The sequence below is a fragment of the Lonchura striata genome, unplaced genomic scaffold, assembly GCF_046129695.1.
Source record: "Lonchura striata isolate bLonStr1 unplaced genomic scaffold, bLonStr1.mat Scaffold_219, whole genome shotgun sequence".
NCBI lineage: Eukaryota > Metazoa > Chordata > Aves > Passeriformes > Estrildidae > Lonchura > Lonchura striata.
This window is the reverse complement of record NW_027461135.1, coordinates 8,319-33,555: the sequence shown is the minus strand read 5'-3', so window position 1 is coordinate 33,555 and position 25,237 is coordinate 8,319. Positions and strand designations below refer to the sequence as shown.

Genomic DNA, 25,237 nt, shown 5'->3' with positions numbered 1-25,237 from the left:
CATCCTTCCAATATTTAGCTTGAATAGACAACTCAGTGATTCAAAATCTTACACAGGAAACAGACAGCTTTGAGTCACTCTTGTTTATCTTTCTATCACATTCTTGAAACAACTGAAACTTTAAAGTGTAGAGATACACTTGAAGTATACTTTACTCTGGAAATTTAACAATTTAAAAACCTTTTTTTTTTGTTCTCTTTTTTAAACAGTATAGGCCTGTACTAGCAAAAATCAATTCTTCTGAGTTCGAGATGAAAAATACAATCTCATACAACTGAGGAGACAAATGGAAAAGAGACAGTGAGAGGATCCACATCATGTTACTGTTGTGCCCTGCAAGACACTGATAGTTCCTATGAGTTAGAGGGAGTGGTAGCAGTATCTGCTATCACCTGTCAAGATGCAACCCAGTGCAGGCAGCATCAAAGTCACTTACAAGGCTGCCTATCAGGCAGGAAGAGGGCCCTATTCAATTACATCAGTTATTCACACCTTAAGAATGCCCACAATGTTTGCTGCCAGCTTTACAAGTAAAATGAGGAAATTGCTAAGGGAGGGAAATGCTGAAATGCTGACAGTGTCTACTGAAGTCCCACAAATCACACATCCCCCACAAATTCAAGAAGAATAGTGAACCTACTATGTTTTATACTTTACACACCACTCAGAACAGTTTGTCACACTCAAAAATCAATTACACCAGGCGCAAATCTCATTTTTTTACCTGGTTCTAAAAGAGGGAAATATTTTAGCTATTATCAAGATGACATTTTTTGTTCAAAAGACTAAAACAATTTTCTAAAAATTGTCAACAACTCTTGTTTAAGAGGCAATCATCTAAGCTCACTACACCCTGCTTTATTATCACATTCTCAAAATTGCAGTGAGACTCTCTTTGTGCACAAAATGCAGTTTGGACACAAATGAATAGACCATTGTGTCTAGACCATTTCTCAAGCTGGATTTTTGGAACAAATACTAATCCCATTTGGTTTCCTGATAGCAAACGAATCAGGTTCCTCCAAGAATTTACATTATAACTTTTTCTTCTGAAAATACAAGGAGGGCAAATACCCTAACCACTGGGGTTTTAGTGGGTTTTAAACACCAGGCTTCTTGTGCTTCTTCTACTTCAATTTGTCTTTATATGTCTGTTGAACAGCGGCACTCCTTCACCAGCACCAGCTGAAGGCAACTCAGCTTCAAACCTGTCACTCAGGGCACTCTAAAGAGGAGAGACAACTGCAGAAACCTGAAATGTGGGAAGAAGGGTCTAACCTGTTTGTACTTTTCAAACAAGTATGCTGAAGATGTTTATTAGAATAAGAAACAGCAACTAAACTCAAGAATAAACTTTCTGACTGTCATCTCAGAAAGGAAGGCAGTGTTTAGACCTGAACAGGCAGGATCTCAGCCCTCATGGGCTAGCCCGAACTATTTCATGGAGCCCTCTCAGGCCAGGTGGTGCTGGCCAGCACACTTGGCTTCCACCACACACAGGAAAGCACCCCGAGCACTGTACATAAAGCCAATTTATCAGCACAGGATTCTGGTATGCTGTGGACACACAGCTGTGGACAGGATGCTCACTGAGTTAGGGCTTTCCTCACCACAGCCAGCTTGCAAATTAAGCTATATATACATTACCATACATGAGCAACTGAGTGCTTGGAGCAGTTGCCAAAATACTGTCTAGATGCTTGAGGGAGAGAAATGGAATGATTTCCCTCTACTGTTCTTACCCAATTTTGGGGACGCTTTTTGACTTTACACTCCAAGTTAAAATTATTTATACTGACACTTCAAGTCACAGATTTTTAATAATCCTTTAAGATTACACTTAGCAGTAACTGAATGTTAACTGGCCAAAGAATAACAGTTTCAGACAAGTAAAATTTGATATGGCATTTTCTACCAGAGACAAAACCAGAAAACAGTGGGTTTTATTTACAGAAATGAGTTAATTCTGGTTTTAAAAACTTCACCATATCCAGGCAGCTACACTGATCAAACCACCAGCCAAAACCCTATCAGTTTAATAGAAACATCCTGACAGCATGGTTTCCTGGCTTCAGAAGTTCACCATACCATAAGTGCTGTACACTTCCGAGAACACAGTGCCAGAGCACTGTATTAGGGGTTTATTTGAAAAATTGGTATAGTAAATCATCCTAATAAATACTTAGGTGACTACACAACCGTGTCTCATGTTCAATGGAAAAAATACATTAGCACAATAAAATAACAGCAAAAAATACTAAAAACGTGCATGAGCATGGTTATTCAAGGCAAAAAAAAATTGATTCCCACATAAAACATATTATAGCTAACTATTTATATACACTAGAAAGGAATACAACAATTAAACCCAAAATTAACAAAACACAATCCCATTTTAAGAGGCCAAAGGCATAGAACTGGTAACCAGCGCCGTCAGCACAAAACTACGTCTGCTAAATCCTGAACACACTTCTTTTGACAGAGGTATTTTCCAGCAGCCTCTCCACAGGCTGCAGCGCACAGGCACGACAGGGTTATGGTCAGGTACGCGATCCACAGCCGCTCAGCTTGCAGCGCACCAGCAACACCTGGGACCGAGTCCTCCCGGCGGATTTCACACGGAGCCGGGGCTGCTCCGGGCTCGGCACCGCCGAACACAGGAGCCAGGCCCGGCCCAGGAACCGGGCAGATGCAACAGGAGTCACCCGGCGCTGCCGCCGCCTCTATCCCTTATTCTCCTCTGCGGAGAAGGGCTGGAGAGGACCTGCGTCTCCAAGCGGCTGATGGGGAACCCAAGGGAGAGGCAGGAGAGCGCCAGTGCAAAGCTCTATGTGCCACAAAGGCGAGCGCCGCCGGCTCACAGGCTCCCGGCGCCGGGCAGCCGCCCCCGCAGCTCCCCCCGCTCCCCGCCACTCACTCTTGGTCGCGGCGATCAGGTTCTTCCCATCCTTCAGCAACTCCTTGATAAACTTATTGGTCTTCTCCAGCTCGGCCTCGTGGGCTCTCACCCGCTCCCTGAACCAGGGGCTGTCCAGGTAGCAGTCGCTGAACTCCAGAGGCTGCAGCCCCATGGCCGCCGCCGCCGCGCCGGGGCTCGGCTCCCCGCGAACCGCAGCACCGCCGCCCTCCGCAGTCGCGGCCACAAAGACGGAGCAGCAGCTCCCCCCGCGCAGGGCTAGGTGGGGGCACACACAGCCGAGCTCAGCGGAGCCTCCCTCTCGGCAGCCCCGCCGAGACACGCCCGAGCGGGGCGGGCAGAGACGGGGCCCGCCCCTTCCGAGCTCCCCGCGGCGGCGGCGGCGGCACCGGGCGGGGCGCTGGGGCTGCGCCGGTGCGCCCGGTCCGCGGGCAAGGCGGCTCCGCTGAGGCGCTGCGGGCGTCCCCGAGCGGAGAAGGTGGGCAGGCCCCGCTACCAGAGAGAGCCCTCTGCTCCGCAGTGACACCCCCGGCAAGTTAGAGACGCGAGGGGCGAGTGCAGGACTCTGCACCTGGGACGGGCAAGCCTGGCTCTGTGCGTAGCCTGGGGAACGGGAGGGCAGCGCTGTGCAAAGGGCCCTGGGTGTCCTGGCTGATGGAGAATTGAATGTGAGTCAGTGCCTGGCGGCCAGGAGGGCCAGTCCTGTCCTGGGGGGCATCAGGCTCAGCATCGTCAGCCGAGCATGGGAGGGAATTGTCCCGTTCTGCTCTGCTCTGGGGCGGCCTCACCTCGAGTGCTGGGGGCAGTTTGGGGTGCCACCGTATAGAAACGGCATTAAGCTATCAGAGACTATCCAAAGGAGGGTTATGAGGACGGTGAAGGGCCTTAAGGAGAAGCCATATGAGGAGTGGCTGAAGTCACTTGGTTTGTTCAGCCTGGAGGAGACTGAGGAGAGACCTCATCACGGTCTTCAACTTGTTCATGAGGGGAAGAGGAGGGGCAGGCACTGATCTCTGTGGTACCCAATGACAGGACTTAAGAAAACAGCATGAAGCTGAGTCATAGGTGGTTTACGTTGTGTGTCAGGAAAAGGTTTTTCACCCAGAGGATGGCTGGGTACTTGAACAGGCATCCCAGGGAAGTGGTCACAGCCTCAAGCCTGACAGAGCTCAAGAAGCATTTGGACAGTGCTCTCAGGCACGCAGTGGGATTCTTGAGATGTCCTGTGTTGGGCCAGAGCTGGACTCAATGATTCTGATGGGTCCCTTCCCACTCAGCATATTCTATGGTTCTATGATTGTACCAGCCACTGGGCCCCCTGCACCTCATGGAAACCTCTGTGAGCTTTAGGAAAGGGACTGAGCAGGCTCCCAGAGGGAGGATGCACAGTGCAACACACAGGCTTCTTGATCCAAAACTGGCTGCGGCGGTGGTTGTCTACCAGCTGAGAAGATTGCTGTTGCTCACCCTGTCCCACTTGGGTCTGCATGTGAAATACTCAGTAAAGTAGATACAGGCTCATCTTTATGTCTTCATTCAATAAACTACTACAGTCTTGTGAACAAAAACTGTGACAACAAGAAGTCAACTCGATGCTGAATTGTTTCAGTTAAGAATGTTAGGAAATCCATGAAGAAGACATAAAAGGCTTATAGTTATATTTGTGTTTATAATTTAGCTATAATTCATGGTTTCAATGGTTTGACAGTAGTGCAATTCAGAGTGCTTTTGTGGGACTTTCTCAGATGATTGGGGGATATATATATTGTAGTCATTTGGGAGTCAATTCAATCTATTTTTTTCTGTATTTTGGCAAATTGGGTTCCCTCTCCATTTGAAGCAATGATCTTTGGTATTAATGAAATGTATTATTGTTGGGCCCACAGTAAAGCCTAAAATGCATGACTGAGATGAAGATAACTGGTGGTGTAACTATCAAGCTTTTTCTGTATGACCCCATACACTGACCTGGAGAATCAAGTATGGAAATAGGTGGGCACTTTACAAATCTCATTTTTAATTACTCCTATTCATAAAGCTGTATATTGGGTAGTATTCAATTTTGTAAACATCTGGGTTTTTTAATACCTGTCCACTTCAGAGCCTGCTTCAGAAACCAGACTGAGGATGTTGTTACTCCTCTGGCAGCAATCACAGAGCTCAAGGGAGTAAACACAATTTCATGGTCAAAGGGCAAGATAGTGTCCTCATTGTTCATGTAGATAAGGATGGTCAGAAAACACAATTATGTAAAGACAAGGGCAGGGAGAAGGGGCTTGACATGAAGGCTCATGGGTAAGTGTAGTTTCTGAAAGTAGTCTGAAAATGAGTGTGGCCCCTCCAAATGAGATGCTACCTAAATGTGCAGATGATTTACCTGAAATCACAGCAGACCAGAAAGGGCAATTGTGAGCTGATCCTGAACATTCAGTTTTTCAGCCAAGTGTTTCACCTACTAGATCACATTATCTGCTGATACTTATTTTCTAAAATTACTTAGCTGAGAAGTTTCTATGCTACTCAAAAATCAGTTTAAAAAGAATTTTAAAAGAAAAAGAAAACCACCTTAAACAAATAACAATCATTATCTCTGTTTAGATTACTGGAGCAGCATTTCAAGTGTAGGTATGCCTTCCATGGATAGTTTGTTTACTTTGTTCTGTAGTTGTCTTCAGCATTAAAGTTAGAATAATATTGTTCATGGTTGTTTTTAGTTATTTTAATTTCCCCATTAAAATTCCACTGAAGTGTTGTAGCATATGGGGTCTCATGCTTTGTGTGGAGCTGCCTGCACTCAAATAATTTTTTTTTTAATTGAATATTTGTCTTAGTTCTGGGGTTTTTAGCTGGCAAAAAATGCAACAGGTCTGAAATTTAGAGCTGGCCTATATGATAGGCCCATCAGGGGAAATTGGTCCACCTGCCTCAATCATGTGAAGTCAAAATGTATTCTTTTCTACTTTTCTAGCTGCCGCTAAAAAGAGTAGTCAGTACAACAGAAATACATTAAAATAACACTTTTTTCCCAGAAAAAATACAGTCAACTTCTATTTATATAACAAAACAATAAAATAAACTCATTGCTAAATTGATATTCTACACTCTTTATCCAGTTAATCAAGACAACATACTGGATTCCTACCACCACAGTTATTAAATATATGTCTTCCTAAACTTGACCCACCAGTTCAAAAGTGTCACACTCTGAAACAGCAGAATTGTGATTTAAAACAAATGATGGAACACTGAGGAGAAATAAAAGTAACCAATTAATGTATGCACAATTACCTATGTAATGAGCATTAAAAGAAATAGCCCTTTTACCATTAATTATGGCTAGAAGTGGCTTTATATCAGAAAAATCTCTGCTTTTCTGCCACTGTCTACTCAAGGTCATCAAATTTTACAGCCTTCTTCTAGCCTGTTTTAAGAGACTATGACATAGATTGACTATGTGAAACTGTAGCAATATCCTGTCCATAAACTGTGTATTTATCTTTGCTTTGGTATTTTCCTTTGCCATTCACTGCAAGCATGGTTTCAGGAAATACCCTCTTCAAGTCATTTTATACAATAGGCATACACCAGTATTTTTTGTCCCATCTTACCTTCCTCATGTTCTTTTCAGATCACCATTCTGATTTTTATAAAAGATAATATTCAGATGTGTGGCTGATTGTATCTCCAGGCTGCATATTAAGGAGAGACAGGTTAGAAATGAGTGAATTTTACTTTCAGTTTTACAGATGTTTTGTTATCGAGCATCAATATCAGCTCCCACCATTTCCAACACACAGCTGTGTTGTTCAAAACATCATTAGCAACAGCAGCCTTCCAAGGAATTACAATTTTTTGTCTTGTCTAAGCACTTCTACCTCTGTTAGTCCTGTCATGGGTTCAATAGAGGGTTTAAAGAGTTTCCTTCTAACTCCCATTTTGCTTATGAGTACACAATCACGGTTGACTTGCAAGACCTTAGGGGTCTGATGAATAAGTGTGATACCTCGAGGCTGCATGCTCCCTCTCCTCTCATCCATCAGCAGTTCATATGTATGTTCATATGTAAACAGACTGGTCTGCAACCACCCAACATTATTTATTCTACTGTCAGCCACTTTGATGATTATTGTGGAAATCATGTATATCTCTGATGGGCATTCCTTTCTTGCATTCCTTTACAGTACAAGCTTTACCCAACAAATTATTTTAGAAAGCAGCTGTATGTTTTGTCAGCGTTACAAAGCATTGTATCCTGGGGCCATTTCTTCCTGAAGTGTTCCATCAAAAAGTTGTGAGTATGAAATTAACAAGCATCCTTCCCAGCCTTTGAAATTAATGGACTCTTGTGAATTCCAAGGATTTTACACTGCCATATTTTAGTAATCTTCACAAATGGGTCAAATTAGCACACAGTACTATTTCATTTATGCTTAAAAATAGGTAGCATAAAGAATTTATGCTACCCACTAGCACTTATTAGCTCTGACAAAAAATACAGCTGAATTAGTTTGGAGAACCATGGAGGGCCAGAGATAATTGCCCATTACAGTATTTGGTACTGTCCAGTTCTTGTTACACCTCACTGACCACAGGTGATAATTGCATTGTGTACTCCTGATGTCCCACAGGTGCTAACATTTTCTTTGCCTCATACTGTCATCATGTAGTTGGAAAGCATAATTAAGCCAAACTCCAAGAAGGTTTTCTCTATCTGTAACTAATTTAAAGTTCACAGCTTTTTTTTTTTTTCTTTCAAAACTGAATTAAGGCTTGTTGGTACCAATCAACAAGTTGATTTAATCAGGTATTATATCCTCCTTTGGAGCTCAATCTGTGTGGGAACTCAAAATGTCTCTCAGGCATTTTTAGAGGTTCCAGGCCTTGGTCTGAAGCATTCTAGACCCTGGCAGACAGCTGAAAAACAACTGTGATTTTGAGTTTGAGCCATGGAATGAATTACCAACTTTGGAGGTGGAACAAGCAATCACAAAAGGTTAGATAGTATAGTATAAGTAGTTACAAAGTAGAGGGGAAATTTTTTTAGTATTGTACAGGGGGGTTTTAACACATGTACAGGGGGGTTTTCACTTTGTACATGGGGGTCAGAAGTTTTAAGATGGAGGAAAGTGGGCTGAACCCATCCTTCTTCTTCCTTACCTCCATGTTCTTGGTGATGTTGGCACTCACAGATTGGTTTAGAGTAGAAAAACACTTGGCAACGTAGGTAGTAGGTATTGGGGAATAATTGTAAACATGTTATACGTAATATATCTTATAAAAGATAGCAGCAGCCCTAGGCGGGGAGAGAGACGAAGAAGACAGCAGATAGAGAGGATGTCAGGGTGTGTGTGTGCCTCTACCCAGGCCACTGATCAAATAGCCGCAGTCCAAGAACATAATCTGTTAGATAACTAGCAATAAACTGCCTTGAGACCGAACAGCTAAGCCTGCGGAGTTTTTCTTTGGAAGCACGGGTTGGAGGAGGAATTTCACCACCACATGAGGCCCCAAAGCAAGGCCGGGGTTCTCACAAATCTGCATATGAAGGATCTGATATTTTTTGATACTGATACTTGCACATTCTCATGGGCTTCATTCAGTCCAAGTGCTTTACCAGTTATGTTTTTTTCTAGCACAGCTCAACAATTTAGCTGCTACCGTGTTCCATTCAGATTCGCGCTCCCATTATGTATGTGCTGTTTTCATCTCGTTCAAAATGCTGTCCTGGCATTTTTACACAATGCTCATTTGTTTCTAAAAAGGATGTGCTAAACGGCACACACAATATCCACAGCTGTAAAAGCATGGAAGAGCTGCATTCATGCTTTAAAACGGGAAAGTAAAGATGAGCAGCTCCCAAACACTTCATAATTAGTAAACAATGCCACGGCCTGTTCCTGTCGCAGAAGTAGGACATGACCGAATGAACTCTGCCTTTTTAGAGCGGCACTCCAGGGCTCTGAATGGGGCTGTTCCCTGGAGCAGGCAGTTCCACAGGGAAGGTAAGCGGTGGCACAGGCATGGGAGGCAGCGGATATGGAACTTAAGATGTGGAGCGAAGCTCTGGATTTTGCTCCTCGCGATCTGCTGCTGCGAGCAGAGCTGCCAATCAAAGGTTCAAGAAAAGCATGTTTATGACTTGTGTTGTTCCAACCTGAGCTCCTCGGGACTTACCAGGAGGGGAATCAAAAGTAAGAGTCGGGAGCACCGCGACTGCAGGGCAGTGCAGGGAGGCAGTGCCTACACAGCCAGGCCGGGCAGGATTTAAGGTGGTGGTTCTTTGGTGCTGGCCGAGCAGCCCTCAGCAGCGCGGACCGCCAAGGAACCGCATTGGCCATGGCTGCGGATCCCTTCCACAGCCCTGCGTTAGCACGAGCTGCATCGCCAGCTTCCAGAGGGCTGGACGCGGGCCGAGAAAGGACGTGGGTGATGGAAACACCTTTATCCCACAGCGCTGACTCCCGCCCGGCGCCTGCGCCGCGGCCCCGGCCAGGCAGCGCCACGGCCGCGGCCTGGGAGCGCCGCTCCGCGCACGGCCGCTGACCGCGGGCGTGCAGCCGGGACCGCGGGCCTGCAGCCGGGACGGCGGGCCTGCAGCCGGGACGGCGGGCCTGCAGCCGGGACCGGGGGCCTGCAGCCGGGACCGGGGGCCTGCAGCCGGGACCGCGGGCCTGCAGCCGGGACGGCGGGCCTGCAGCCGGGACGGCGGGCCTGCAGCCGGGACCGCGGGCGTGCAGCCGGGACCGCGGGCGTGCAGCCGGGACCGCGGGCCTGCAGCCGGGACGGCGGGCGTGCAGCCGGGACCGCGGGCCAGGAGCAGGTGATGCCCCGGAGCAGAGGGAGCCCCCCCGCAGCCCGCCGGGGCAGCCCCCCTGGGGCAGCGCCTGGAGCCCCGCGGCCGCCCTGCCCCGGCCCCGATGCGAGCGGCGGCGCCTCCCCGGCGCTGCGTCTCCCGGGGTGCGCTTGCCTGGACGAGCTTGGGTCTGCGTTTTGTTGCGTATTTTGCTTTATTTTTAAGAAAACAGAAAAGTCATGATGGTGTTGTGTTTCTTGCAGGCCCTCTTCACGGAACCTTCGCGTTCAGCTTTGGGACCGTGTCTACATACCATAGCCGTGCTCACCTGAGACTCTTATTTAAAAGTTACAGTGGTAATACAGGCTGTACGTAAAATACATAAAAATGTTCATATTGGTTCTGGTCACTCTTCTTAGTGTTTTCTTATGGGAAAAGACAGTCGTGGTACCTTGTCTAAAATAAACTGTGAATTCGTTAGCTCTTTCTGTGGGATTTTGCTTTATGGAGATGCTGTTGTTCAAGGAGAAGAAATTTAACCTGCAGATTTTGTAGCTGACTGTGAAATTTGTTGAGTGCATGAACTTACAGTGTAGAAAACTGTTTGGTCAGAGACATGCTAAAATGTCATGAAAATAAATTTTACAAAGGCAGAAATGTAATCTGTTCCCAGGACACCTGGTTTAACTCAGATGTGCACACTTGACTTTTGAATGGTGGACACTTCATCAAAAGAGCTGATGGAATTATCAGTAGTGTAAAAATGTTTTTGAGTCTTTAGGACTTGGTGGGAGAAGAGACATCTTTGCTAAATGCCAGTGAAAACTGGAATGTATTTTGATCTGTCGAATTTCTGTACAAACCTTTTGACCTACAGTACACAGTATGTGTGACTTTTTTCTTTTTTCCTTTTTTTGTTTTTTTTTTTTTTTTTAGAATAAGTGAGTATTTACATGGTTCAGAATGCCCAACTCCAATGCCAAACTTCATTCTAACCACAGGGGTGGCCGAGAAGCCAGCAGACGGGAATTGGTTTCCAGGTCTTTGCAGAGTGCTCAGCATTGCCTGGAGAACCAGGATTTTGGAACTGCATATGCTCACTATCTCCTGGTACTAAATCTAGCTCCTGAGTTAAAAACCACTGTCAAAGTAAGTGCTCTTTGAATTACTTGACATTTTATTTATTCTAATTCTCTTGAGATCTTTGTGACATGTTTTGTGATTTGTTACATGTAACTTATTTCTGCTTTTTTGAAGACAGAATTGGAAAATCAGTAGTAATTGAGATGGCGAATGACTTCTTTAATAAGCTCTGTATGAAGGGAGTTCACAGAATATTCTTTTAGTCTCTATCTGTCAATGGCATTTAATAAAATCAGGACATTTTTATAATTGGAACATGCATATACACACAGGCTCTCAGTAAACACTGCTGGGTGCTGATCCTTGTGTGTGTCCAGGTGTATGTCAGGACACCTCCAGATGTTTTCAGGGCTCAGTTCCCTACTTCTGGCAACTCGCAGAACCTCATTGGCCTGTGCTTTATTTTCTAGGAGACATTTCAGTTTACTCTCTTTAAATGGGCAGAAGAACTGGATTCTCTGGCACGGATTCAGGATCTGTTTAACTGCTATGAACAAGCACTTGAACTGTATCCCAATGATGAAGTGATCTGTAACAGTATGGGAGAACATCTCTTCAGGTTTGCAGTGATGTATATTCAGTTTTTGTAAGAGTCATGTTGTGAATACAAACACATTCAAATCTGTTTTTCTTAAATAGCTTAAAAAGAATAATCAATGCTAAAATAAATGTTGTTAATCACAGCAAAAGTGGGGAAAAATATGCGCCACCATGTTTTGTTGTTGCTCAGGTCTTCTAAGGCTGGAATTTTAAGACTGAAATCATAATCCAGGTGGTTTTAGTTAGGTTCCCTTTCTGTAATTTCTTTGTTTTAAAGGAACACCTCTCTGAGCATTGTATTAAAATGTATACAAATATTTTATAGACTTAGGACTTTTTTCAGTGCTGCCTGATTTGAGATTATGCTGTAGGTATCATTAAAACTTGATTCAGATTCACAATTTGATTTCTTTTTGGATTCTTTTAATTTCTTTTTTCAGAATTGACACTTAATGCAAAAGCTGGCAAATCAAAATTCCGTGATTTTGCAGGATGTTCCAGTTAAATAGAGTATTTACAGTTTTACAGCATTTTACTGTAAATTATACTGTAAATTACAGCATTATACTGTAGAGTATCCACAGTTTTACACATTTTACAACATTCTCTTGAGTAGAGGATCTGAGAGACTGGATTGCAGAGCTGCTGCTGTCATGTTGTTGCAGTGAATTTTTGTAAATAAAACCTGGTTTACTTTGTCAAAAGATGCAGTAGTGTATGAAGGTTGGTGCACACAATGGTGTTTCTGAGCTGGCTTTGCATTTTACAGTGACTTGATATAAAGCTATAAATCATTCTTTTTCATGAAGTAATGGCACTCTTTCTACAGATAATTTTTCTGACTATTTCTGTTGTCTTTTAGCTGACATAAGACCTCTTTACAGACCCTCAGATGTTCACAGCTGCATGCATACTTTCCCTTTGTCACTTTTGCTCTTAGAATGGGCTTCAGAGACGAAGCAGCTGGCTATTTTCACAAAGCAGTGAAGCTCAACCCCGACTTTGCCGACGCCAAGGAGAATTTTTACCGCGTTGCAAACTGGCTGGTGGAGCGCTGGCACTTCATCATGCTCAACGATGCCAAGAGGAACCTCACCTACCTCAGGGCCATTGAGAATGCTGTGCGCTCAGGGAGCAAATCTGTCCTGGATATTGGAACGGGAACAGGAATTTTGAGGTATGCCACAATGCACATTTCATAGGAATTTAATAGAAAAGTATTGGTTGCCTGACAAAATTTGGCTGAGAGTGGAAAAAATAACTGCTTTGATCCTTTTATGGAGACAGAACTTACAAAAGTAAGCAAAGCTTTCAGAAGGCAGTGAGTCTAGAATAGTATTTTTTGAACCTTTTTTTGTTTGTGCCAGTAAGTGCTGCTGAAATTGAATTACTCACATGGGTTTTGAAGTTGTAATGTTATTGTCCTGTCTTTAAATATTGACTGTAAAAAGTGGATTCAGCATAGCTGAGGGAGTGTCTTTATGCTAACTGTGATGGTTTTTTTGCTGGTAACATATCAAGAGGATATCAACTTGTGCAATATCAGATACCAGTTAATCTAAGGATGGTTTTTAGACTTGAACTGGTAGAAATATGAAGCAGATGTGGAGAAGGGGAAAACCCCTGATTTTTGTCTTTCAGTATGTTTGCAAAAAAGGCGGGAGCATGTTTTGTCTATGCCTGCGAATTATCCAAAACCATGTATGAACTTGCCCGTGATGTGGTGGCAGCAAATAATATGGAAAGAGAGATCAAACTTCTGCATTTGAAGTCACTTGATATAGAAATTCCAAAGCACATGCCTGAAAGGTACGTTGCTGCTTTCTCTTCTGATGGTATTTTGAGTTTGCTCATCCTTTTTAGAAAATAGGAAATGTCTTGTGACCTAAACAGGAAATAACACCTCTGTGATACTGCTCATAATGTGAGAAGGTTCTCTGTATCTTATATCTGTTTAAAGAGCAGAAATGACAACGTCTTCTTCTGGTCATCCTAATTTCTCTTGGTAGATCAACAATATCATAAATTAAGGAGTTTAATTCTTTGATGGTGCGAACTTTGAGGCATACATAATGATACTGCAGCAATGGGGAAAAAAATTAGATTACTATGTCATAAAAGTAATTTTAACACACTTTTATATTTCTAAGATCTTGTGGCTCACTTCTGCAGCCTTTGAATAGGATCAAGTTACTAATATTTAATACATTATGGTGATGGTACAGGTTCATGATATGAAATGATGAATCTCCTGGTTTAGACCAATCAAGCCTTGTCCAATTGTGTCAGCTGAGCTACTGTAATACATGTATCCCTTTAATGTATATAATGAGTTACTAGATGTCAGCTATTAATAAATAACTGCTGTTCTGGAAGTGTCTCCTCTTATTATATCATATGTTTTCTAATTTAATTCAGGAGATTTTAATATTAGGCTGTTAGTCTGTGTAGGAATTTTTTTGTGCTTTGATTATAGTTTTGGGGATTTTAATTCCTTTTTATACACATGCATGAGTACATACTATTGCACAAAATATATATTCTGCAGTATCATTGGCTGTGTGCCCAGGCTGAAACATCTTCCTGTTTTGGCTAGATTCTTCCCACACAACTTATTTATAAATGCTGAGCAAGAAGCTTTACAGTAAATTCTTCCTCAATATTTGCTCTCTTTTATCTGCATCTTCAATAACTTCTGACAACAATTCAAAACACATAATTTTTTTTAAGAATTAAATTGTCCACATGTACTGAAACTCCTGGTAAAAGTTCTGTCTGAGCTCATATTGGTATGGTGGGGATTTTTCTTTAAAAGAATGATTGATTGTTGACAGAAGTGTTTGTTATACATCATATTTTTCTTGTCTAGAGTTTCCCTGGTTGTCACAGAAACAGTCGATGCTGGCTTATTTGGAGAAGGAATTGTGGAGAGCTTGATACATGCTTGGGAACATCTGCTTTTACAACCAAAGGTAGGTGATGTGGGTACCCGTGCTTGTGCACACATTCCAGACATATGGGAATGAGAAACAGTTGTTTTGTAAATATTTCATTCCATTTGGTATGCTAAAAAATGAGTGATCTGGGCTTGCTCCATGAATTCGATTTTGGAGAGTGGCAGTGAGGCAGAACTTACATTGTACTTCTGTGAGCTCTGTGTTCTGAGTAAACATGTACTTGCACAGCATGTTTCCCTGATGTAATCTTCCTTCATCACAGGTGGTTCACTCTTAATCACTGTTCATTCATTTATTTTAAATCTTTTTTCTCCCATCTTTGTAGGTAACAGCAAAAGGCTTTGTGTAGATTTTAAGTGTACAGTCAGTCTAAGCAGAAAATGCTGAATTATGGTAGAGTTTTTTTTCATTGTAACATTTGAGAACACTCAATTATAATTTGATAAATTAATTTAGTTTTGCTGATTTGCACCTTTTTGGAAGATTGAGCAATTCCACTGGGTCTCAGATTTTACTTTATATTTTGTGGTTTTGCTAGTCATTAAGCAAAAAAAAAAAAAAAATAGTAATATGACAGGGAGTCTTACATAGCCTGATTTCTGTTAAGCTGATATTCTTCCTAATAGAAGGACTTCTTTTTATTTTGTCCTTGCCTTGATTCCAACTCATTTAAAAAAAAAGTTTTAGCTGACTGAAACATTTTGTGTTATACTGAGTTGAAACTGATGACCTCTAGTGTTAAGTGCAGGAATGATGCATAACGCAAAAGTCCTCAAGTGTTTCAGTGTAGTCTAACAGTGTTTTTCAATCTGCATTTTGTTAGAGTTACACAGAGGAAGTGACACTGTATTTAAAAAACTTCTTTAATGGGCAACAGAATGCCAAAGGCTAGTGACTTTACCAGTCACTAAGGTTTTGACTGACACTTGAATGGCTCACTAATATGTAATTTAGGCTTTTCAGTAATGGTAGAAATAGGCCACTATCTCATTGTATGTTGTTCATGTTTTCACAGCCTAAAAACCAAGACATTAGTGCTGGAGACTATGGCAGAGTTATTCCTGCAAGTGCTACAATATTTGGGATGGCAGTGGAATGCAAAGAGATACGTAAACATCACAGGTGTGTTTGAAGTCTAGCACAGCTTGAACCCACATTTTTTGTTTGGGAAGAGAGACTGGTTGTTTTTGTTGACCATTTCTCATTTACTTTCCTCTTTATTTTTTGAAAGGCTGATGATCTGTTTAACAAAAAAGATTTCTGCTTTCACCAACCCCACCCCTTTTCCAAACTATCTTTTTTTTTTTTTTTTGCCCTACCACCCTACCTGTTTGAAGTTCAGATTTTCTGGACCCATTAATCATACAGTTATGCTGAAATATCTGCCTCTAACACATGCTAAAGAAATTTAATTCCTTCCTACTAAAATTACTTCTCGATTTCAGACCTTGAGATTCTTAGATAAATGCTTGGCCTTTATCCTCATTTTACCCTCTTTATGATCTGCTCCATACCACACTTCTGGATCTAGCCCTGGATCTAACTCCTGTAAAGCCTAAATGTTGATAACCCCAGTTGTCTTTATCTGTCTGAATGTCTTTTGCCTAATTCTGAGCTGGCATACAGTAGAGTTTCTTTGCTGATAGTTCTGACTGTGTATTAATTACTTTCATATTTATTCTAATCTTTTGGAATATTATCATTGTATGGAGACAGTCTCTCTATGAGAAGTTTGAAGTTGAGGTATTTTGTTTAGGATTAATATTGTTGTAAATTAGAGAAAATACTTGTAGAGGAGCTCCAGTGAGCTGGATGTAAAACAGCCAGGCTGCATCAGTGATTTCTCTAATGCAGTAGACGTGGACAGTGGCCAGAAAGAGAAAGAAGTTCCATGGTAGATGGTCACAGAATAGTTTATTTTTTAAGTTTCTTTTAATAGTTTCTTTTGTAAGTTAATTATTCATCAATTAGAAGAGGTTTGGCCTTGAAACTGGACATCGACCATTCCTTACAAAATTTAAATAGAATGAAAGTTAATTTGCTGTTAAATTTGGATGGTTGAATTGATGCTCCATTTTAATAGCTTAAGGTCAGGTGATTAGCAGGACTGAGGTGATTGTCACAAATTAATTATATGTTGTAGGGGAAAAAAAGTCACTTTTAAATTTCGTGCCTTTATAGTTTGAGATCCCTTTTTGCTCCAGTAGGAATATTTAAGATTATTTTAACAAGTAAAGTTTTTTATGTAAAACACTTGCCTGTTCTTAGATTTAAACTACGCAGATCTGTTTGAATTATTCTGATGTTCATACCTTCACATTTCCTCAAGTGTTTTCACAACCTAAAGGAAAGCTTTGGGGCTTGGATGGTTTTTTTCTGAGCAGGAGGCCCAATAAAATAGTAGTGTGGAAGTATCTCTTTTCTCGTGATTTTTATATAATCTAGCAGTGTCTGCCTTGAACAATTAATACAACTTTTCTTTGAGCTTTTCCTCATGCTTTAATTTTTTTTTGAGTGGTTATAGTAGACATAGAGCCTAGAATTAAATGAATACATGATTTTTTTTTCCTGAAGTACATTTAAAAATGCATTTAATTTATAATCAAACACTGATTTATCTTGCTGAGAGACAGAATCTCCTTTCAGTCAATTGTTGATAATCTTGCATATCATAACCATCTCTCTGTGCCTGATCTGATCTTCTACTTTGTATTCTGTCCCATTCTTTCAGCAATTTTAAGTTATGTTTCATTGCTTGTGCTCTGATTGATATTGGGTTTTTTTATTGTATGATATAGTGAAATTCTTAATATGTATTGAGCTTTTTCTTAGTTTCTGGTGACAGCATTCAGTTCTGATTCTTGAAAGTGAGGTGCATTTTCTGCACTTTAGAGCTGCTCTGAATATGGCAAAAACCCCACAGAATTGTTTTAGTGTTTTTTAACTTCTCTATTCTAACACTCTCAACATTTAAAAATAATTAGTCAGCCTAATGAGAATTTCCTTTAGGTTTTTAGTCAAATTACTTGGAATTTAATTTCTCCTCTGTTTGCCTTTGCTCCCAGAGTGGGAATGCAAGAAGTTGCTGGTGTGTGCTTGTCAAATTCAGTGCAGTTTTTCAGTCCCACATATGCTGCTGCTGGCTCAGAGGAAACTGTGGAGCCCTACACCACCGAGAAGCTCAGTCGTATTCCTGGGGGTTACAGAGCCCTCACAGAGCCCTGTCAAGTCATGACAGTGGATTTCAATGATCTGCAGGTAATGTTTTTTTTTAAACCCTTCTGAAGTAATCTTTTTATGGTAGGGAAAGTCCCATTTGTCATTTGGTTTTGGGTTCAACTTCAGAACAGTTCACAAGTGCAAAGTACGTAGAGCTGCTCTTAAATGCTCTGCTGGTTTTGATGCTTTTCTGGTGTGGTGATGTGGTTCCTCAGATGACAGTCTGTAAGTGGAGTTTTTTTGGTTATTGGGCATAGCTTAGGGAATTTTAGAAACTACCTCACTGTAAGATCAAACAGCTACCAGCCTCAGTACAGGGAGAGGAAAAAGGATGCAAGAGATCCATCCTAAATGATTTATGCAGTTGTGTAGCTGACTTAGTTTATTTCTCTAAAGTCAGTCTTCATAAAGCTCTTGAAGACAGGAGAAAGACTGTATTTTTCCATCTGGCATAAAAATGTAAATGTTAGTGGGTAAATGTAAAAGAGGAGATGAAGAATTTCTTCTATTCAACCATTTGATTCCACACTTCAGCTCCTTTGTGTCTTAGGGTATTTCTGTAATAGGGCATTCTAAAATCTAGTAGCATAATTGTGTGTATTTAGCACAAAATACATTTGTATGTGTATGCTAAATAGGCCTGAACTGGAAGGCAAGGAGCTTAGCCCCTGCAGCTGAGCTTGCTAAAATGATGATACATCTGATCTCTGGTGTGCTTCTTGCTCATTGACCTGTGGTGAGGAGCTGGCGTTGAATCAGAGCTTAAAATAGATTCTGTTATATAAACGAAATTATTCTTGGCTGCTGCTTGGCCAGGAGTTGCAGTTTCTGAATCAATAGCTTTTCCCAGCTGGCTTATGTGACATCCTGAGATGAAAAATGAAATAAGACAAGGCTCTTCAGTATATTGTTGGGAGGAATCTCTGTGACCTAACGTTGCTTCTGCTTCCAGCGTCAATAAGAAACTATTGCTCTTATCTGAGAGATGTTTGTTCTTAAGATCTGCCTGCTGGCAAACATGTAAAGATAATTTAGAAGAGTAAAGAACAGTGTTATTCTTTAAATCATGTTTCAGAAGTGCTCCTTTGAAGTTTTGGTCAGACTAATGGAGTGCTCCCATCATGAAATGTTAAGATATTGTTAAGTAAAAAGGAAGAAAGGCCTCTGTTATGAGTCACTAATGTGGTTGGGAATCCTTGGTTACTGTTTGTTGTTACTTTTTCACTGGGCAAACGTGGCAGTTTGAAACACAGGTTACTTCCAGCAAGGATTTTTTTTGGGGTTTTTTTTAATGTGTTGCATCATGGCCATACCTGGATGTTCAATCAATGCAGCCAAAAGTGAGAAAAAAATTGTCTTTGTTCCTACTGTAGTAGGAAAAAATCCTCCTAAACTTAACAACAGTATCAGAATTACCAACTAAGAACAGAAATTCAGGTAACAAATCACTTAGCACTACTAAAGTAATTTTGTAAGACCTATTTTCTAAACTCCTATTTTAAAGAACTAGAGGGATGTTGCATTTATTCTGCTTGTGCTAACTGTCCAGACCTAAACTGGCAGAACTGAGAAGGCTTAAACTATAGTACAACAGTGTATTTCAAACTTGTAGGATATTTCAAAGACATCATTACAGATCAGAGAAATAATATGTCAAAATTCACAAATAATAGTAATTTTTAAAAAGCAGCTGCTTTATGGTGTTTACTTTATTACTGCTGTTATTAGCAGCAGCAGCAGCTCAGTCCCTCCCAGGCAGGGGAATGAGGTGTGGCTGTAATTACACTTGCCAAGTGCTACCTGTGTGCATGTTTGCTGGCAGCAGATCAGTGCCACTGGCAGGGGAAGTGTTTACCTCTGCAGCTAGTAATTAAAGCTCAATCTCACTTTCAGGCCCTAAAGGAACTCTGCTTTTGCCAACAGTTACAGATTTTGGCTCTTCCTAATCCTTCATGAGAAGTTGTGGTGTGGAATATGTGAGAAATTGTGGATCAAGACATAGGAAACTTGATAACTGCATACTTTTTCTTGGATTTTCCTTCTGTTTGTAGGTCTTTCTCATTCAGAGGAAATGTGTGACATTGAATCAGTTTGGCATTTTACTGCCTATTCCTGTCCATTGCTTTACTTCCTTTGCTTTCTCTTAACAAAACTACTTGATAAATTGCCATCCTGATGTGTTACGACTGTTTAAATCTGCTATTGGCATATAAAATAGAAGAAGGCTTATAAAGTGGGAAATGTGAGAAATAAATATGGGTTAAGCAGCATAGCAGAGAGCAGGGAAAGCTGAAATAAGCCTTCAAATGGATTTTTAAGTGATGGCAATGTAACTCTGCAGTTACTATATCTCACTGGATGAGAATCTTGGGCCTCTGCTGTTGAGGAATAATCGGGAAGAATACTTCTAATATCAAAAACACTTCTATACCTCTCCAACTTCCCAGAAACCAGGAACCAGATGGATGTTTGTGCTCTTGCTGTCTTATTTCAAGGGGCTTGATAACAGCAAAACTTCAACTGACTACTCTTCCCTTCACTAGCTGAGGAGGTTACAAAAGGATGCCTGGCAGCAAAGCACTTGTATTGAAGAGCAGTGTGATCTTACAGTGGCCTTGGTTATCATTCAGTAATTTTAACTTGCCCATTGTTCAGCCATCTCAGTTGTGAGAAGAGGGATAGACAAGCTCTTGGAGAACACAGAGTGAAGAGGAAATAGTAAGAAACCTAGCGTGTGACAGCTGGTCCTGTCCTCAGAGCAGGACATGAACTTTTCTTTTGCCACATGTATTTTAAGATTGAAATGAAAAGAGAACAAATGTTGACATAAGCAGATCAGGAATTTGATAAATGTATTGGAAGGGTTATTACTAAGTAGAATGGCTGTGACTGAGAGAACCTTTGGTCCCTTGTGCTTGACCTCCTGTTAATTGGTTTATGCTGGAAGTAAAACATTAGTGCTGGTCCTTTTGTGCTTGTGAATGTTGGTAGCAGAAGGTAATTCCTGAGAAAAATAAATTGTACATGGAAAAAAATTTAATTCCTGTTACATATTCAAAACTTTGTAGGAGTATTGGAGAATTTATAAATTATCCCTTTAGGATAGACCTTGAGGTCTTCCCAGTAGTGAGATTGTACATGCCTGAGCTTTTACACAAGGCCTAAATAGTCCAGATAGCAGATAAAAGACCTTCAAAGATGTTTGACTTCCTGTGTTTATAATGACTCTGCAAATCTGTGTTTGAGTAAATTAATGGTACACATTGAACACAGGTTTTAAGTGAAACATGTGCCTGAGCACTGGCTTGAGTTCAGCCAAAAGCCTGGCTCTGATTTTATTCATTCTTGTAAGGCAAGCCCTGCCAGTCAGAAGTCTTGCAGTTTTCAGTGGGTTTAAATGTGTGTGTTCTTAGATGTAGGCATGTTTGCTTCTCATGGATGCAGGCTGTCCATGAGGGAAATGGCTCTTGCCTATGCTAATGAGTACTAATGATGATAATTGGTATTGTAGAGGCTTGGTAACTTCAAGTTTCTGTTGGGTGCCCTCATGGATTGGTATAGAAATTTTGAATGATTTAGTTTAATTAAACCAAATTTTTATTTATGGAAATAAACTCCCCCACTGTTTTTTCTCTTTCTGCTTTGGTCAGGAGCTGAAAAGCTTGGCAGCTAGAAAGCCCTGGAAGCTCAGTCTGCCAGTCACTGAAGGAGGAATACTGGATGCTGTTGTGGTGTGGTTTGTACTGCAGCTTGATGATGAGCATTCTCTATCTACAAGTCCCAGTGAGGAAACTTGCTGGGAACAGGCTGTGTATCCTGTGCAGGGCCTCCTTGGTATGTCCTGTGGGTTTGCTTCTTGTGGTACATTAACTTGGTTTCATTTTGGGATTTTTTTTTTTAATTTTGTAAGTTAGCTTACCTCAGAGATTAGGAAGTCTAAATAGCATTGGAAATTCAACAGCAAGTAGCTGATCGTGTTTCTGTTCTGTAGAGCACGGTCTTTTTATCAGGGCTTGTTCATGGGACTTTGCTGTTAAGCAGATGAGATCCAGGAGAAAGCTTTTCATTAAGTTGGGGTTTTTTTTCTGTATTGAATTTAATGCATTGTGGAGCATCTCCAAAAAGTGGGACTACTGACTGGCTGACTTGGTGAACATACAACTTAGGAGAGGAAGGGGGGCAAGGTGAGGTAGGAGTTGCTAGCTGTTACTGCCACAAACCCAAAATTACCCAAAACTACTAAACATTCCTACCTACCCCTTGCCCCATGTGGGATTCAGCTTCAATACTCTCTTACAGGCATTGGCAGTGTAATCTTTAACAGTGTCTACTCTCTACTCACCCACCTTTTATATTCCTATTTCCTAAAATCTTAGAATATCTCAAGCTGGAAGGGACCCATAAGGATCATAGAGTCCAGCTTCCTGCTTCTTGCAGGACTACCTAAAATTAAATCACCTGTCTAAGAGCATTATCCTGGTGCTCATTGCACTCTGGCAAGCTTGATGCTGTGACTGCTACCCTGAGAAACCTGTTCCAGTGACTGATAATCCTGTGGGTGAAGCACCTTTTCTGAATGTCCCATCTGAACTTCCCTGATGCAGCTTCATTCCATTACCTCATGTGCCTTCTCTGAGAAAGATCAGCACCTTCCCCTCCACTGCCACCCTTGAGGGGGGTTCTGGACTGTGGCGAGATCTTCCCTCAGCCTGTTCTTCTCCAGGCTGAACAAAACAAGTGCCCTCAGCTGCTCTTTGTAAGTCTTCCCTCTGAGGCCTTTCTCTATCTTGGTCACCCTGCTCTGCACACACTCAAGTGGTTTGATGTCCTCCTCTTGTGGCACAGGTTTGAACAAATGAGATCATAGTTTGGGTGGGTTAGTTTGCTTCAGACACCCTAAGGCTCTTAAGTGATGTGTCTGTAACTGACATGACTTTTTTAATGCTCTTTTGCCAAGATTATTCTGTGAAGACTGGAGATACTGTGATGATGGAAGTTTGTTGTCAAGACTGCTACTTGAAGATCCAGAAAATTACTTCTTTGCCTTCAGAGTGTGGGATGGATTTCAGTGACAGAGACAACACACTGAGTTTGGGCAATGAGGCTGAATTATGTAATGCTCTGGCTGGACTTCAAACAAGCACCAAACAGCATGGCAGCACTCCAGTGTGTGTGCTGGAATCCACAGAAATAGCCCTGCTGAATGACATAGCTTACCATGAATGCTTTAAAGCTGCCATGAGCAAAGTGCTGCTGTCATTAAATCTAAGTAAGGACTTGCACTCCATGGATGTTGATGGACATGGCAGTGGGATAAACCTCCAAGAGCATCAAAACATGAGCTCTCTAGGTGTGGATCCTGATGCTTTTTACATTTTAGATGTATCTGAAGGATTCTCCATCCTGCCAATTATAGCTGGCAAGCTTGGACCAGTTAAAGCCTACAGTTCTGTTGAGAAAGATCAGCATCAGGCAGCACTTAATGTCATTGCAGAAGCAAACCATTTCTCTAAGGAAACATTAGAGTTTTGGCTCAGCCACTTAGAAGAAGAAAGTGTGGTGCTGCAGAGACCCAAATCAGACAAACTGTGGAGTATTATTATCTTGGATGTTATAGAGACATCAGGTTTAATCCAGCAGGAAGTGATGGAAAAGGCTGCAATATCCAGGTACAGTATAGAAGGACAAAAGTATTTGTAGGACTCTGTAATTACCTGAAAAATTTTAAGATATTGCTTGTAACTATGTTGTTTCTACTGTAGAAAAAGTATGGAACTACTGTTACATTTCTTCTGTAGTAAAAGAATTTTTCCTTGCATTGAACCTGCCAGTGTTTCTGGCATGACCATTGTATACTATGTATTTTCTTTAGAAAAGCATCATGATTTCACCATCTCAGATTCTTTTATCTTTTTTTATGCAAGAATATGAATGGATGATCATATTCCTTGGTCTGTCAGAAGTTTGTAGGATAACAAAGAATAACTAAGGTAGCTTTTAGTGCAAGTTGAGAAAAGCCCAGATGTCAAATGGCTGTCTGAACAAACTGGTCCTGCTAAAAGACAAACCCATGGTGTCAGAACAGCCAGGGAGGCAGCAGCAAAGCTGCTGTTCTTCACAGCAGGAGGAGTGGGAAGGAAGGCAAAGAAGAAGGAAACTAATGGAAATGGGTAAATAAGTGTGAAATGGATTTATCCTCTTTTGTGGGCCTAGGGAAACCTTACTGTTAACCTTTGTGTTTAGTGATGGCACGTTATGCTTAGGAGCAATTGACTTCAGAGGAAGAACGAGTGTGCCTTTCTTAAATGTATTTACTGTTCTTTCACTAATGTTGATTGATCAGCTTTACAGGTGAAATCCCTCTTATTTTACAGGTGTTTACTTCACAGTGGAGGGAAGATTTTCCCACAGTATGTGTTGGTATATGGGATGCTTGTAGAATCGGAGTCTCTGTTGCTGGAGAGTGCTGTTCAAGGAACAGAACCAACCCTGGGGTTTAATATAGCCCCTTTCATCAACCAGTTCAAGGTAGGAAGCTGGTGGGTGACTTCTGATTTCAAAGCTGCAGCTGTTTAGCTGTTTAGATTTGGTGTGAACTATAAAAAAACCACTGTTGAAATTATCAAGAGAAGTCTTTTGTAACCACACAGGGACCTTGAGATAAACTAAAATCAGTGATGTTTGTTTTAGAAATGCCATGGAAATTTTGTCCCTGCTACTGTACGGAAGAATGACTGTGCCGTAACTGTTCCCAGGCAACTGTATTCCAGTGTTTCAGAAAGCATTAGAGGGCTGTATTTTGCATTTTGTCTCTTACAGCCATTCCAGTAATTCCTGGCAACTTTAAGTTTACTACCTTTTCACTTTGTAATGGCTGATGCTGCCTGAAGTTCTGGTCTATACTTTCAGGTACCTGTTCGTGTGTATTTGGATCTCTCCACATTACCCTGTGTACCCTTGAGCAAGCCAGCAGAGCTTTTAAGGCTGGATCTCATGAACCCTCTGCTGAACAGCCCCAGCAGAGAAGTGAAGGTGAGTTCTGGCACCCAAAGTGCATTTAGCTACTCTTCTGCAGCACTGCTTCTTAATTGCTCTTGTGCACTAAACATTTCAATACAGGATTTATTTATCTGCAGCTGTCCCTGAAAAGGATTGAAATGGTTTGAACCACTTAATTTTCAAAGAATAAAGTAGTATAACTGATCATTATTTTAAATATTTTCAGGTACAAATTTGTAAGTCTGGTCAGGTCACTGCCATTCCCTTCTGGTATCACATCCATCTAGATGAAGACCATAGCTTGAACACATCTGATGAGTCCTCACACTGGAAACAAGCTGCAGTTGTTCTGGATGAGCCCATCCCAGTTCAGGTTGGAGATGAACTTGTACTTGATGTCCAACACCATAAAAGCAATATCAGCATTATAGTTAAAAGGTGAAGGAATGTCCTGTGTGAAGTGATTTGTGCTCAATTACCTATGCATAAATGGAATGTTCAGAACAACACTGCTGTTACTTTGTATTAAAGTCTAAATTTTATTTACTGATGAAAAAGGCTGATTTGATTTACTGATCAAAAAGACTGTAATAAGAGATACTTAGGTTCAACTGGTGGACTAAAATTTGCACTGTAAGAGTATCCTTCCAAGCTAGAGGAGATACTGTG

The 25,237-nt window shown here is 41.4% G+C and overlaps 2 protein-coding genes across 4 annotated transcripts in view; one reads left to right on the top strand and one right to left on the bottom strand.

Moving 5' to 3' along the window:
• LOC144248643 (rho GTPase-activating protein 10) overlaps positions 1–3,242 on the bottom strand; it is a gene marked incomplete at its 3' end in the record, with an annotated part of 102,442 nt that extends 99,200 nt beyond the window's left edge. The window contains exon 1 of the mRNA XM_077790683.1: positions 2,918–3,242. Coding sequence (XP_077646809.1) covers positions 2,918–3,071 — 154 coding nt within the window. The remainder of the gene's footprint in view (positions 1–2,917) is intronic.
• A 6,472-nt stretch (positions 3,243–9,714) lies between these two features.
• LOC144248641 (protein arginine N-methyltransferase 9-like) lies at positions 9,715–25,125 on the top strand. Of its 3 annotated transcripts, none has more exons than XM_077790680.1 (14): positions 9,715–9,737; positions 9,974–10,078; positions 10,647–10,859; positions 11,264–11,412; positions 12,334–12,570; positions 13,035–13,202; positions 14,263–14,365; positions 15,366–15,472; positions 17,416–17,608; positions 21,220–21,403; positions 22,527–23,238; positions 23,944–24,097; positions 24,479–24,601; positions 24,795–25,125. In XM_077790680.1, the coding sequence occupies exons 3-14, from the start codon at positions 10,674–10,676 to the stop codon at positions 25,008–25,010; spliced, it is 2,532 nt and encodes an 843-aa protein (XP_077646806.1). In that variant the 5' UTR covers positions 9,715–9,737; positions 9,974–10,078; positions 10,647–10,673; the 3' UTR covers positions 25,011–25,125. The 3 variants fall into 3 exon arrangements, with proteins under 3 accessions (XP_077646806.1, XP_077646807.1, XP_077646805.1); XM_077790681.1 differs by lacking the exon at positions 9,715–9,737 and adding an exon at positions 9,855–9,874; XM_077790679.1 differs by lacking the exon at positions 9,715–9,737 and having other exon boundaries at positions 9,897–10,078.
• Positions 25,126–25,237: the final 112 nt, after the last annotated feature.

What these genes read in the sequence shown, in the direction of transcription:
- LOC144248641 (XM_077790680.1), top strand. Translation starts at nt 10,674, where the DNA reads ATGCCCAACTCCAATGCCAAACTTCATTCTAACCACAGGGGTGGCCGA. An exon ending in GAGATACGTAAACATCACAG is followed by an intron (nt 15,473 to 17,415) that starts GTGTGTTTGAAG and finishes CTTTGCTCCCAG; the next exon opens with AGTGGGAATGCAAGAAGTTG. An exon ending in GCCCCAGCAGAGAAGTGAAG is followed by an intron (nt 24,602 to 24,794) that starts GTGAGTTCTGGC and finishes AAATATTTTCAG; the next exon opens with GTACAAATTTGTAAGTCTGG.